Source organism: Rousettus aegyptiacus, unplaced genomic scaffold (assembly GCF_014176215.1).
Source record: "Rousettus aegyptiacus isolate mRouAeg1 unplaced genomic scaffold, mRouAeg1.p scaffold_m13_p_3, whole genome shotgun sequence".
NCBI lineage: Eukaryota > Metazoa > Chordata > Mammalia > Chiroptera > Pteropodidae > Rousettus > Rousettus aegyptiacus.
The window spans coordinates 117605582-117619541 of NW_023416306.1; the positions used below are offsets into that span (position 1 = coordinate 117605582).

General features: G+C 40.0%; 1 protein-coding gene across 6 annotated transcripts in view; it reads right to left on the bottom strand.

The window, feature by feature from the left end:
- The window catches only part of SPG11 (SPG11 vesicle trafficking associated, spatacsin), a 63696-nt gene that overhangs the window by 2710 nt on the left and 47026 nt on the right, over positions 1-13960 (bottom strand). For 3 of the 6 annotated variants that reach the window (XM_016136193.2, XM_016136192.2, XM_016136191.2), the window contains 9 exons: positions 13431-13593; positions 11308-11522; positions 9958-10708; positions 6280-6419; positions 5186-5384; positions 4677-4814; positions 2815-2948; positions 1990-2097; positions 408-576 (listed from right to left, as the gene is read on the bottom strand). In XM_016136193.2, coding sequence (XP_015991679.2) covers positions 408-576; positions 1990-2097; positions 2815-2948; positions 4677-4814; positions 5186-5384; positions 6280-6419; positions 9958-10708; positions 11308-11522; positions 13431-13593 — 2017 coding nt within the window. Of the gene's footprint in view, positions 1-397; positions 577-1989; positions 2098-2814; positions 2965-4676; positions 4815-5185; positions 5385-6279; positions 6420-9957; positions 10709-11307; positions 11523-13430; positions 13594-13960 lie in introns of all 6 variants that reach the window. The other 3 variants (XM_016136194.2, XM_036238823.1, XR_001595794.2) reach the window with 2 other exon arrangements.

Genomic DNA, 13960 nt, shown 5'->3' on the forward strand with positions numbered 1-13960 from the left:
TCAAGAGTGTTCGTGGGCTGGACTAGAAATATCCCAGCTCGTTTTCACAGGGAGGCAGTTATGTCTTACTTATGTAAAAGGTATCAAACCAGAAGCACATATGCTCTAGAGTAGGATTCAGTGCCTCATCTAGTTCATTTCTCTCTGAAACATCAAGACAGGCATATACAGCATCAATACATTGGTTACTAACAGATGACATCCTGGATGCACAGGCTACAAGGACGAATGTCTTCCATCCAAGTCTCCTTCCCTCTCCTAGCTGCCCAGCTGGGCTCCACTGAATGGCTGTTAGAAGATGAGGTGGGTACTAGTCAATCTCATGCACTCTTGCCCTTTTTTTAGCCCTAAGAACCTTCCCTGGCCAGCATCACTGCCCTGGGGGTACTGCAGTGACCTTTGCTCACCCCAGGGCTGAGACTCAATCAGTTTCAGTTGGATGCAAGCAGCTGCCTCATGGTTCTCCCCAATCTCCCTGCACATGCTGAAGCACAGGGCAATCATGTTGTGCTTCTCACTGTCCCCAGGGTGGAAACGTTTGATGTAGTCAAGTAGGGCCGTCTTCAGGGTGCCACTCTGCCAAGAAAAAAAAGGAAATACCAAGGTCTCAACCAGGGACTGCACTGCAGGAAGTGATGGCTAAGTCCCTTAGTGCTGAAAGTTCCTTAAAACCTCCCAAGAAAAAGGAAAAGACAAAAAATGAATATATGCTATTTATGAGTATAAGGAAACAGGTACATGCTCTTTGCTGGTGAAAGTGTGAACGGTAAAACCTGTCAGGAGAGAGAAGCCTTAAAAATGTGCACACATGCTATTCTAACAATTTCATTTCTAGGAATCTATCCCTGAAGAAAGCAAAGAAAAGCACTAAGATGGATATAACAAAGATATTTAATGCCAAACAATTAGAAATAATCCAGATGTCCAAAATAAGGGCAAAGACAATACCATATAGTAGCCATTAAAACTGATGTTGATTTGAGAAATATCCATGACATGCTTACTAAGTGAGAAAAGGAGGCTATTTCATATCTAGATGACAAAAATTTTGTTGAATACGTATGTATATATGTTTATGGGTACATGTGCAAGGAAAGGGCCTATATCAAATTGTTAGCAGTGGCTGTCTCCAGATGGTAGATAGACACAAGAGGACTTTTTTCTGTGTTTTCCAAGTGTCTTACATTGAATGTGCATTACTTTTGTAAACAGGAAAAAATTTATTAAAAGAATATTTAAATGCGGAAACAAAAATGCCTCAAAAATAATTTAAATACTCTCTGAGGGACCATAAAGGTGTCCATGACATGTTTTTCTCCTTTGTTTCTTAATCTTGCTTGGCTGGGCCCAAGTTTCTAGAAGCCAAAAGAGTACCATTTTAAAATCTTCGGTGAAATGGGCTGAAGCAATGAATCAGCCAAATGAATGACTTAGAAATAGGCTCTGTAAGTGACATGCTAGGTGTCACATAGCATGCTGAGGACAGACAAGTGCCCAAAGGCCTGACAAGTCAAGCCTTTGCTTCCAAGCCTCCTTCCTGGTTGTCATGAACAGCTCCACAGCTTTCCAGGCCCAGGCTTGGCATTCACTTCCTAATAGCTCTCAGCAACACATTTTTTCACGGTCCCTTGAAAACTTTCCACTCTAAAAGCTCTCAGTCATGGCCTTCTGAGCTGGTCAATCCATTCATGGCTCTCAGAAAAGGTTCTCTGCTCCTGTCACAGGTGTTCAGATAGTAGAGACAAGTGACAGAGCTGAGATGGAAGTACACAAACTCATTTTCTTCACTATTTAGCATCTGTCAACATTATACCTGGTCTGAACTCTAACCTTAAGTTAACTGGTTACAGTATATATCCTACGGAGGTCCTTAATTTCCTCCCTCCATATCCCAGGGGTCCACCCTGACTGAGATTATTCCCAAGAAAGTCTGAGACTCCTGAATGTCAATAGTACATGTCATCTGGACTCAAAATACTGTACACCTACCGGATCCAACTTCTTCCTCATCAGCACTTCAAAGTAGTGTTTTTTATGCAGCAAATCAAATATGTATGTCATCTCGTTGTACCTTCCAATGCCAGTGAGAAGACGCACCTGTAAAGGGAGAGGACAGCCTGCATCAGCATCGCCTGGAGTTCTCCAAGCCAGACCACTACTCTCATCAAGGTTGCTTTCAGATGCCAAGCTCCAGAGGGAGAAGGGCTAATGGCCAGGCTCCCATGCTTAGAGCTCCCTCTCCCATGTGCCCAGTAAAGGGCTGCATGCATCTGGGGGATTCAGAAATGCTAGTCATTGAGCTGTTCCTTCCTGTTGTCTCTAAAAGTGACTTGTCAAGTGCTGGAGTGCCATCCTCCTGGGCAGGCACTCTTGCCCTTCTCACCACTCCTTATTGCAGTGCCCAACGGCTTGCTCAGCCACTTGGGTCAGTTTCAAGCCTAGAGTATTTGGGGAGGCAAGAGGCTTGGCTTGTCAGCTCATTTCAATTCAGAGATAAGGTAGGTCTGAACTTTGTTTTGGGGGGAAATACAGTTGTCTGAAGCCCTCTAAAAAACCTAACTGCTTTGGCAAGGTGGGTTTGACAGCACTTAAGCCTGGCAGAGATCCTCTCAACTTCTCCTTTGGAACAGTCTGATTTTGATAAATCATAACCTGGAGCCAGAGGGCTGAGCTGTCCAGCTAGCTACCAAATAGGTCATGATATCCAGATGGGAAAATTCCTTAAGACCACCTCAGCTCTGAACTGGTCCCCAGTCTATCTGCTCTCTCAAAGGTTTCCTCAGGATGGAAGGTGGGGATGAGGGAGTTACTTACCACCAGCCCATACTCCTCGTTGGGAGCCAAGTGGTTGTCTGTGAGCAGCCGGGCGGCCTTCAGGACTCTGATGATGCCCTCCATGTGACATGTCAGTGTGAAGCAGTGATGGGCCAGGATTAGCAGCTCTGTAGCTGGTTAGGTGGGGAACTGGTAAGATAGGATTGTGAACCCTGGCCATTGTGCACTGTCTAGTTCTGGGCCTGGCAATAGGGTGAAGGGGCCCAGTACAGATGAGCCTGTCTGCAGAAGACTGTCTTGTGGGTCCCCTGAGATCCCTGACCTCCCAGAGCCCCAGTTTTAGGACAGCTCCATGGTGGTGTCTACATTCTTCTCTCAGTGATAGCGTCATCTTCCCTCAAAGATGGTCATGTAGTGACTGCATAGTGACCTTTTGAGGCCCTATAGATGAGAATAAGGAACCCTTGCTTTCTAAAGATGGAGAAACTTTCCGCAGAAAAAAATGATGGAGTACCTGCCAAAACAAATCCAAGGGCATTCTCTGTGTCTCAGTGGAAAAGTCTTAGGGCCTAATCAAGCACAATATGATGTTTTGCACTTCTAATGGCTTTCTAGATTAATGAAAGATTTGACTATATATAAATTTAGAACTATCACACGCAAGCACTATAAGCACAATTAAAAGGCTGGGGAAAATACCTGCAATGTTAAAGATAGAAAAAAGATTCCCAGCCTTAATACATACTGTGTCCTCTGGGCACTGGCACCTGTGGAGCCCTCCCCAAATATACTGACTACTGAACAGTCTTGACAACTAATCATTTAGGCCTTGGTTTGGGCAAGTCTTACAAAAACCTTTCTTGACCCCAACAGTCTGGCTCTTATTGTGTATCACACTCCTAGTCTGTGGGCGCTATGGACTGCTGCTTAACTTGTTCAGCATATCCCTGGTTTTTCAGAGTACCAGGCAACACACAGTTCAAAATTGTGTGTTGAACTGAACTTTGAGAAAAGATAAAGGCTATTTTTAAAATAAAAGTGTTCAACCTTTTTAAATTTCCATTTATTTTATCAGTAAAATGACTTTTTTGGATCTATCAAATTTGCAAAGTGAAATGGGTTCCAGGAAATGGTACTCTCAAAATGCTTAAGTAGGAGTGAGAAATGAATTTATAAATATATATTTATCCTTAAAAATGGGCATACTCTTGAATCAGTAATGTATCGGTAAATAATCAGGGATGTGCACATAGAGTTGCCTATAAGGATGTTAGTTAGAGTGTTTTAGAACAGTGGAAAACTGGAAACAATCTAAAGGTCCCACAATATGGTAATTTTTAATTATACACAGAGAAATAAATAACATGTAACCATTAAAATGATATAGAAAATTCAATGTCATGGAAAAATCTTAATGACAGCATATAAATAAATAGTATATACAGTATAATGCCATTTTTGAAAAATAAAAACCTATAGACTTGCATAGAAAAAGATCGGCAGGATACATACTACTGAATGCCTACGATGAACTAGACATTGTGAAAAGTGAGTGGCTTTTAAATCACACAGACTGGATTCAAATACCAGCTCTGCCATTTAATAGCTATAAATTAATCAACTTCTTTAAGCTTCAGTTTCCTTCTAAAATGGGGATAATAATCCACTTTGCAGGGTGATATAAGAGAAAAATAAGATAAATATGCCAAATATTTAAAAGTTACCTTTTTGTGTGATTTTAAATTTGGGGCTGCTTTTCCACATATATTTTCTAAATTTTCTTCAATGAACTTAAGGCTTCCTACCAAGAACTTTAAAAAGAGTTTTAGAAAGACTAACTCAAAGACTTCTTAAAGACCTGCTTGGGCCCAAAACAGGTAAGAAAAAGGTCAAGAACTTACTGCAAGACAATTCCCCATGGGGAACGGAGGAAATCTTATCCAACAACTTCATGCCTACCAACGTGCGATCTTGACACAAAGTGGTCAGCTGAAGAAATGTCTGGCTTTCCTCTGCTGGGGTGGACATCTGCTTATGTCCTGTACAAAAAGATGTGGAGAAAGGCACTGATTTTACCTTGAGAGAATTGAGAGAAAGAGGCTTATGTCAAGAGGCCTGTTCTCTCCAAGCCTGGGCACCAAGAGACGATGCTGGAGGAGCCCCCAGTGCAGCTGGCCTCTGGCTGAATTCAAATACCTTGGCCTAGTAGTCATTTTACGGGACAGCAGGCATTCGTTAGCTCAGAGAAAGGCACAGAATAATTATAAAACAAATGCAATGTGTTCTTCCAACAAGTGCAACCTGGCTACTTGAGAGGGCAGCACGCGGGATGTATATGAACATATCATCCAAAGCACTGGGAACTTGTGAAAATGATCTGAAAGACTAGGGGGCCTGGACGACAGGGTACCTGCTCCCTCTGACGGGGAGAGCAGCTCCCGGGTCACCTCTTCAGCCACAAGTTCAGCCACCGTGTCTGGCTCAAGGCCCTGGGTGCTGATGAAGGCTTGGGCTTGCTTGCATCTGTTGGGTTGCTGAGAAGCCAAGATTGCTCGGAGCATGGCCTCACCATCCTGGGTGGCAACGTCTGTGTAGGAACAGCCCAACTCCTGAAAGGAAGGCAAAGTCAGTCGAAGCTATCATTAGGAGCCAGGAAGAAGCTAGCTTTTTCTGAATTCTTATATAAACAGACTTCATCACTTTCTGAGCTTAAAGATCCTTCACCCTGAGCAGGAACCTTAGAAGAAGCAAGCACTGTATTCTAGCCCTTTCTATTGTTTCACAACAAGCCTAACCTGAGCAAGAGAAAGGCTTGTCTTTAGAAAGCATCAGGTATTTATCTAGTGTTGAGCACTGAGCTTTTCAAATGTTATGAAATGTGAGAAATCTGAGTAAAAGGCAAGAGCCTTTCCATGTTGTTCCCACGGCAGCAGTGAAACCTTTCAGTTCTAAAGTCTCTGAGCCCTATTTCGGACAAAGGGCTTTAGTGCTCAGCTTTACTTCACGTGCTCTTCTACTTCACTTAAAAGTCTACCGTTTTTCTCCTTTGATCAGCACAAAGCCACGAACAATTCCTGGCTGCTCTGGCTCCTGTCTTTAGGCTCATAATGTTCCATTTTATCTTAAAATTTACTTTGGGCTCTCTCTCCTATGGAAAGCACCAAACAATCCTGAAGCAAAACCTAAGATACTGGGGCTAGAAGAAACCATCGTGGTCATATTTATAGATCAAGAACCGGGGGCCCGGAGAAGCAAAATGTCTTGCCTTAACTTCTTGTTGGCTGACGTCCTGCATCTAGGACTCGAATCACCCTGATACTTGGGCCTGGTGTCCTCCCTACTAGTTCCCAGAGGTGGATTTACAGAGGCCAACATCCTGACAAGGTCACGATTATCACCTAATGGGCTGATTTGGCAATGTCCAAAATTTATCTCCAGCTTCCCACCTCACTCCCTCTCAGACAGAGGGAGCTTCCTGTGGAGGCCTCACCCTTTGGCACCTACCTTGGAAAGTTCATACAGACAGAGGACCTGCCGGCAGTAGTTCTTCCCATGGAGGCATTTTCTTGTCAGAGTTTCCAGATTAGTCACCACTTCATCACTGTGGGGCAGCATCACAAATGATTGACTATCCAAACTTGAACCTGGAAGCAAATACAGGTCTGAGTGAGGCTTTAAGCTGGCAAGATAAGACCTCTCCCCAGCCCACTATGACTCCACCTCTCTGTACACAACTTCATGCACTGCACTCTCATGACTCCCTCTGGGTCTGGGACCACTTCTGACAGGGCCTACGCCCCCACTTAAACTTTCATTGCCTTCTTCCAGGAAATCCCAGACCGAAATACTTAAAAGGCCTCAGAGGCTACAAACGACTCAAAGCCACCTAATGAACTCTCTACATCATCACCAGAACTGACTGCTAGACTCTCTTCCACACATACTCACTCCCAATTTCCCCTTATATCAAATAAGTCACCAAGTGTAGCTGACTGTATCTCCAAAACTCTCTAATTACTGCCTTAATTCCAGCCTTCATCACCATGCATTAAAGAGGCTGTTACTATCTCCTGCTGCCAGCCTTCCCTTGCCCTCAAGTCAATCTTCCACATACTCAGCAGGATCATTCGAAGATGTAAATCACAAAAACCAAGGATCATCTAGATAGGTGTCTCGAAGGCACAGTAGAATTAAAATCCACTCCAGCTCAGTCCCATTCATTTCAGTTGCTAAGCAAAACTTTGGTTGTGGTGGTAGACGCTACAGCAACAACTGGGAGAGTCAAAACTCAGAGAGGAACCTTATCGAATTAGAGTTGCCCTGGTCTCAAGAGGGTGGAGTGAACCCCTGTTCCTTTTTACATTATCATCCTGTCAGTTGGCCCTGGATGCAGGCAGTCAAGGAAGCGCATGACAGAATGGGGTAACTAAACCTCTAGCTGTGGGCTAGAGGACTGAAAAGGGAAGCCTCAGGGAACCGGAAGGAGTTGGGAGAGATTCAGGAAAGCAACACAAAGGTGTTTATAAACTCAGGGTTCGCTCCTGGGCTTAGCATGTGTGGACCTGACCCTTACTAGTGTATCAAAGATTCTGAGAACTGAATTAACAGATAAACCACTATCCAGGTCGCAGACTGACCACAATATGAACACATATGGGATGGATTGGAATAGTACCACAAAAGATTTGAAAACTGAACTGAGTTAGGCCCACAGTCCGCAGAGAGTGAGTTAGAACTTGTAGCCTGAACCTAAACAGATCAACTGCCTGCTAAAAAAATGTCAACATTCTTCATAGGATTTAAATAAGACCCAGAGTCTCATAATCTACTATTCAAAATGTCCAGGATGCAACATAAAATTACTCAGCATACAAAAATACAGGAACATTTCAACTCCTATGAGAAAAGACAAGCAACAGATGACACTTAGCACTAAAATGACACACATGTTGAAATGATCAGATACTTTCAAGCAGCTTATACAAATGTTCTAACAAGCAATTATATTGAAATAAAGAGAAAAACAGGAAGTCTCAGCAAAGGAACAGAAGGGATAAAGAATAAAATGGAAATATTAAAATTGAAAAATAACTGAAATTTAAAAATCACAGAAATGAAAAATCTCAATAGCAGAATGGAAATGCCAGAGAAAAGAGTCAGTGAAACTGAGGATATTATCCAATCTGAACAACAGGCTGAAAAAAAGATTGGGAAAAAATTGAACAAAGCCTCAGGAATTTGTAAGATACTAATAAAAGTTCTAAGATTCATGTTATTGCAGTCCCAGAAGGAGAGGAGTAAGAGCATGGAACTGAACAAATATTTGAAAAAATGTCTGAAAACAACCTAAATTTGGTGAAACACACAAACCTACACATTCAAGAAGTTCAGTGAACCCTAAATAAGGTAAACCCAAAGAAATATATGCCCAGTCACATTGTAATCTAACTGCTGAAGATTAAAGAGAGAAAAAATTTTTGAAAGAAAACAGATAAATGCATTATCTATTGGGGAAAAAATTATTCAAATGAATGCAAATTATTCATCATATGCCATGGAAGTCAAAAGGAAGTGCTACAACATTTTTAAGTGCTGAAAGAAAATAATGAATTCTCTAAATCCAGCAAAATCTTCAGAAATGAAAGTGAAAGAGAGAGATTCTTAGGTAAAGAAAAACAAAGGATCTCTTGGTTGAAAGCAAAAATTATAATATTGTTTGACAGGGTTTCCAAGGTATGTAGATAGAATAAGACAGCTAGGATGTAAAGGGAGAGAAGTAAAGTGGCCTACATGTGGTAAGGGTTCTGCATTCCACTTGAGGTGGTAAAATACTGACTTTAAGCAGACTAAAAAGTTAATAATGTATAATAATGTAATCCCCAAAGCAAACAAACAAACAAAACTATACAAAGATAATTAAAGAAACTAAAATGGAAGACTAAATTTAAAAAATGTTCAAATAAACTAAAAGGCATGAAAAAAAGGTTTCCTCAAAAAAACCACAAACTACCAAAATTCACCCAAGATGAAAAAGAACCTGATTTATCATACAACTATGAAAGAAATTAAATTCATATTTAAAAAGCTTCCAAAAGAGAAATCTTCAGGTTCAGATAGTTTTACTGGTAAATTCTACTGAACATTTAAAGAGAGAGAGAGTACTTTCCAACTGATGAAACCAGCATTATCCTGATACAAAAATGAGAAAAAGAAAAGACGGTACAAAAGAAAAGTACAGATTAATATTCCTCATGAACATAAATGCAAAATATTACAACAAAATAGCAAATTGATTCTAGTAATATATCAAAAAGAATAATGTACCATAATCAAGTGGGGTTTATCCTGGGAATATAAAGTTGGTTTTATATTAAAAAATCAATTAATGTAATCCATCATATTAATAGTCTAAAGAAGAAAAAAAAACCATGATCATAGCAATGGATACAAAAAACATTGACTAAAAACATGACAGAATTCAACACTGATTCATGATTAAAAAAAAAAAAAACTCGGCAGACTAGGAACAGAAGGGAATGTCCTCAATATAATGAAACACCTACGGCTAATATACTTAATGATGAAAAACTGAAGGCTTTTCCCCAAAGACCTGTAACAAGGCAAGGATGTCCACTCTGACCACTTCTATCCAACATCGTACTGGAAGTCCTAGCTAGTGCAATAAAACAAGAAACTTAAGAAACAAAAGGCATAAAACAAAAGAAATAAAAGAAATAAAATTGTCTCTGTTCATAGACATGATTGTCAGTAGAAAATCCCAAGGAATCTATCTATGAGTAAACTCCTAGGATAGGCAAGTTTAGCAAGGTCATAGGATACAAGGTTAATTGTACATTAATGTGTATAGAAATATGATAAATAAGATAAAAATATAAAAATCAACCATATTCCTATACACTAGCAATGTACAATTAGAAACACGATTATTTGTATAGAATAAGTTTCAATGAACTAGTTATATGTCAGATGGATTCCCTCTAATTTTGATACATAGCTACCTACTTCATTGGCTAGTTAATACCTAGTTTATGAATTACCTCAAAAAGAGTTGCTATCCCCTTAATTTAGTATAACGATTACATCAAAAGGGACTCTTTTCTTCCGGGAGAGAGTGCCAATACACCAGTTAGAACTCAGGGCAGTTTGATTTCCTTTACTTACTGCTTGAGACTTTCCTTAGAGGAATGCGAGGTTCTTCTTCCTCCAGCAGCTCAGCACTTTGTAGGAGGGCATGGATTTCTGGATGCAGGTCATCCACACTAGCTTCCCCTGAAGCCAGTGCTCTGCAGTGCAATACCAAGGCAACATCTTGGTTATAGAAATGAAAATACCGGCATACTCTACTTGCTTCTTGCACACAGCCATCATCCAATAGGCGTCCAATCAAAAAGTTTAGTGACTTCTGCTCCTTCCAATCCAGTCTGTCCTCACAAGTCTCTTTGGATGGAAGGCCATTAAGTTCTAAGTATTTTGATGTGTTCAGAGCAGCCAACTTGGAGAATGAAAACTCACTGGCTAAGCTATCAAAGGAAAGCTCACCACTAGTTGAGATCTGTTGAGAAAATCTGGGCTCCATTTCCTCCTGGCATCCTCTGAGGGTGTGCCGGGTGATACGACAGAGCCAGATCTGCTTCTCCAGCTCCTCCAACTTCTCCACAGGCACAAGGTCCTCCTGAGCAAGCCAGTGTCCTGCCAGGGTGAGCAGCAAATGGCGCTCCTCAATGCTGCTCGGTCCCTCCTCAGTTGGGTACTCACAGGCCACAAGGGCCTGGGCTGAGAAAAAGGAAGTAGCTGCTTTGCTTGAAATGGAATTTTTCTTAAAATTCTCATGGCATTTTTTCCAGAAGTCAATTCTTGCTTGTTTCAGGGACCACTGGTCAATGTGTTTTAAGGTCTGCATTTCCTGTGTTACCTGTGAAATTTAACAAAGTGAATCAGCCCTTCCTGGATAAAGAAGTATCATAAATGCTATTGTTTCCTAGGTATACCATTGATTGATTCATTCATTCATTCACACATGTGCCTACAGCACCTGGTCTTATTCCTAGGCGGTCTCTCATCCAAGTACTAACCAGGCTCGACTCTGCTTAGCTTCCAAGATCAAACGATATCAGGTACGTTCAAGATGGCTTGGCCATAGACTATACTGTATTTTTAAAAACCAAATCAAGTCAGAGAACATGAGACTTGGCTACAGATGATCCTGGGTATTTTATCTTGAAAGTTAAGGTATGACAAACAATTCTAAATTTATCTAATTGAATGGGGTTCAAGGAGAAGCCACCTTACATTTAATTCTATTCAAAGGAAAATTATTGTAGCATATCCCTGTAAGCTAACCTTATACGTAAAGCATTCATCCTTCAATCATGGGCAACCTGGGCTCTTCCATTTCTAAAACTAATGTATCAAAAGTAAAAGCCTCGTTTCCTATAAATTGCATATCTCATTTTATTCTTTGTTTAATGTTAGTTCAAAAAACTAAGATTTTAAATAAAAGACTTATGTTACCTCTTCAATAACCAAGTTGTCCACAGGTAACTCAGCTAATTCTGCTACTCTCCTAGCTAAAGCAAACTGTCCATTCATCTCCAGTTTTTCCAAAACAGATTTACATTCATGCTGAAAATTCTCAAGGCTATAGGTGGTTATAATTACAGGATTAATGGCTATGGATGTATTCTTCAAAATCTGGCTAAGAACATACAGTTTCTTTACATCTGGACCTGTGCCAAAGAGAAGAGGATATAAACATTTAATCAGTAAAATGCCAGTATGGTAGTTCAAGAGTAACTAAATATCAGGAGGTAAATATGTTTAACATAATAATGTGTTTAAAGGAAAAATAAAAACCTTTTTTCCTACTCTGGTTGACCAGAAGAGGAAGCCATAGGCAGCACCTATACAGTAAAAACAACCAGAGATCAGCCCGTGGATCAATCAAGACATCCGTCTTTAAACACAGGGCAAAAGTTGGTGGCCTACCATGTAGTAACAACTCAGTCAACCACGGGAAGATTCTTCATCCATTCAGGTTAGTTCCATCTCTTTCTGAATTTTTCTCCTACCTTTAACAAATTTGTTTTTATGATTGTTCACTCATTCATTCAATGCAGGCATCATGTGGATTAAGACTCAGAACAGTTGAAACTGTAGTTGGCCAACAGCCAAAATTCTACTGTTGCACATTGTATTCAGAATGGAGCATCACTTGCTTCTCCTCCATTTATCTACTTAACTCAACTGAGCTCTTCCTGATGTCCTTGGGAAATTCTTACCATCAGTAATATAGGAATTCTCTGCCGACAACTTATGTGGCTGAGTTCGCTCCCACTCCCAAACAGTCTATGTAGAACTTATGTTTGCCCTACCATAAAGGAGGGAAAATCACTCTACAGGAGCTTACTCCCAATGTCACCTGCTGCACTTTCATCTAATTTATGCAGTTCCAGGGACAGTGAGACATTCTGCACAATAACCACCAGTGTAAACATGTTGGGTTTCTTTGCTGGCATCATATAAAACGCAGGTTTTTTAAAAAACATGTTTCTTTTCTCTAAACACATACATCGTACACATACACACAAATATTCTATAAAAATAAAAATAATTTAATAATGTAAATAAAAGCATTATAGTAATGTTAACAATGTAGACGATTCTTGTAAGTTTTCAAGGATAGAGGAATGCCAGCAAGAAAACAGGAAATAATACATTTATGAAAAGAATTAAAATTATTAAAGATCAATGAAAGCATCAATATATGAAAAGGATCTACTGTTTGGTCTATATAGTTATCTTCTATACACTACAGTTAAGAAATACCCCTTTTTTCCCAGTCATCAGCCCCACCACCTGTAATACTGGCACTGAACCTAGCATTCTGTTAGTATTCTGTGTAAATCTGAGTTCTACAGTTGAACATCTGTGAATTTCAATATGATAAAATAACCCTAGTAGTAAAAATGTCAGGATCTAGTTATAAAATAACATTATCATTCAACAAAAATTTGAAATTATCAAACAAGCAGAAAAGAGGGTAAGGCAATAATGGTTTCATTCAATAAACAACAAGCTTAAAGACCGCCAATGCAAAAAATAAGCACAAGTTATCTTAGAAACCTTCAAAATGAATTAGGCACCCCTGATACAAGTCTATGACCCTGAGCAGCGACGACATGTTATAAGGTTACTTGTCAGAGAGAAAAGAATAATAGTGACAGGGTAATGTAGAAGCTAGCCAGGGGGGAACGTAGCTACTTGAACGTAGCATGAGTAGATAGTTCTGTGTTATGCTATATCCATCCTGTTGTGCTATGTTTTGAATGTTTTAACCATAGCTGAAGTTTTGTAACTTCTTCATACCCCGTTATGGACTGTAAATGTAATGTTATGTAGCATATGCATTTTAATTTCCTGAATGTCCTTCTAAATTTTTTTCAAGATTAAGAAAGCTGCCTTTTATTTTTAATTTTATTATTAGTATTATTATACAAGTACATTAGTTAAACATTTATATAGTTTATAAAACAATCCCCCTAATTGCCCTTTATCTCCTCTGGCTCTCCACCTAGCCATTACATTAATGAAAAGCTAACTTCTTAACAGTGATTTGACCGTGAGGACTGTCTTACCATCAGAGAAGAGATGCTCTATTCCAACAAACAGCTGTAAAAGCTTCCCCAGCTCATACTGGGTCCTACACTGTTGCAGCATAAGCTTCAAAAGAAAACACACCTGCTCCTTCAGCCATGGGACAGGGATAACAGTGTGGACCCTTGTGGCTGCTGTTTCAAGCTGTGAAAAAAAGAAAGTGTTAGTGAAAGTGGTTTCACAATAGCAAATTGAAACCTCCAAATGTGGGACTATCTAAAAAACAAAGGCACCATCAAAAGTCATCTCCTATCACAAAGAGAAATGCTTCTTTAGGTCCTTTCCGAATGGCAGGAATTAGTTGTGTGGCTCAGAAAAGTAACAAAAATAAGCCCTCCTCAGTAGCTGTGTAGTTTGTTTCTTTGTGGGGCTTTCTGGTATAGAGAACTATGTGTGTCAAAGTCAAAAAATGGGAAAGAGACCTGAAGACTAACTATGGAGTGAACTGACACAAATACGCCCAGTTACTGAAAGCCAAACTAATAGCCCTGTGAGTTGCTATGAAATTAAC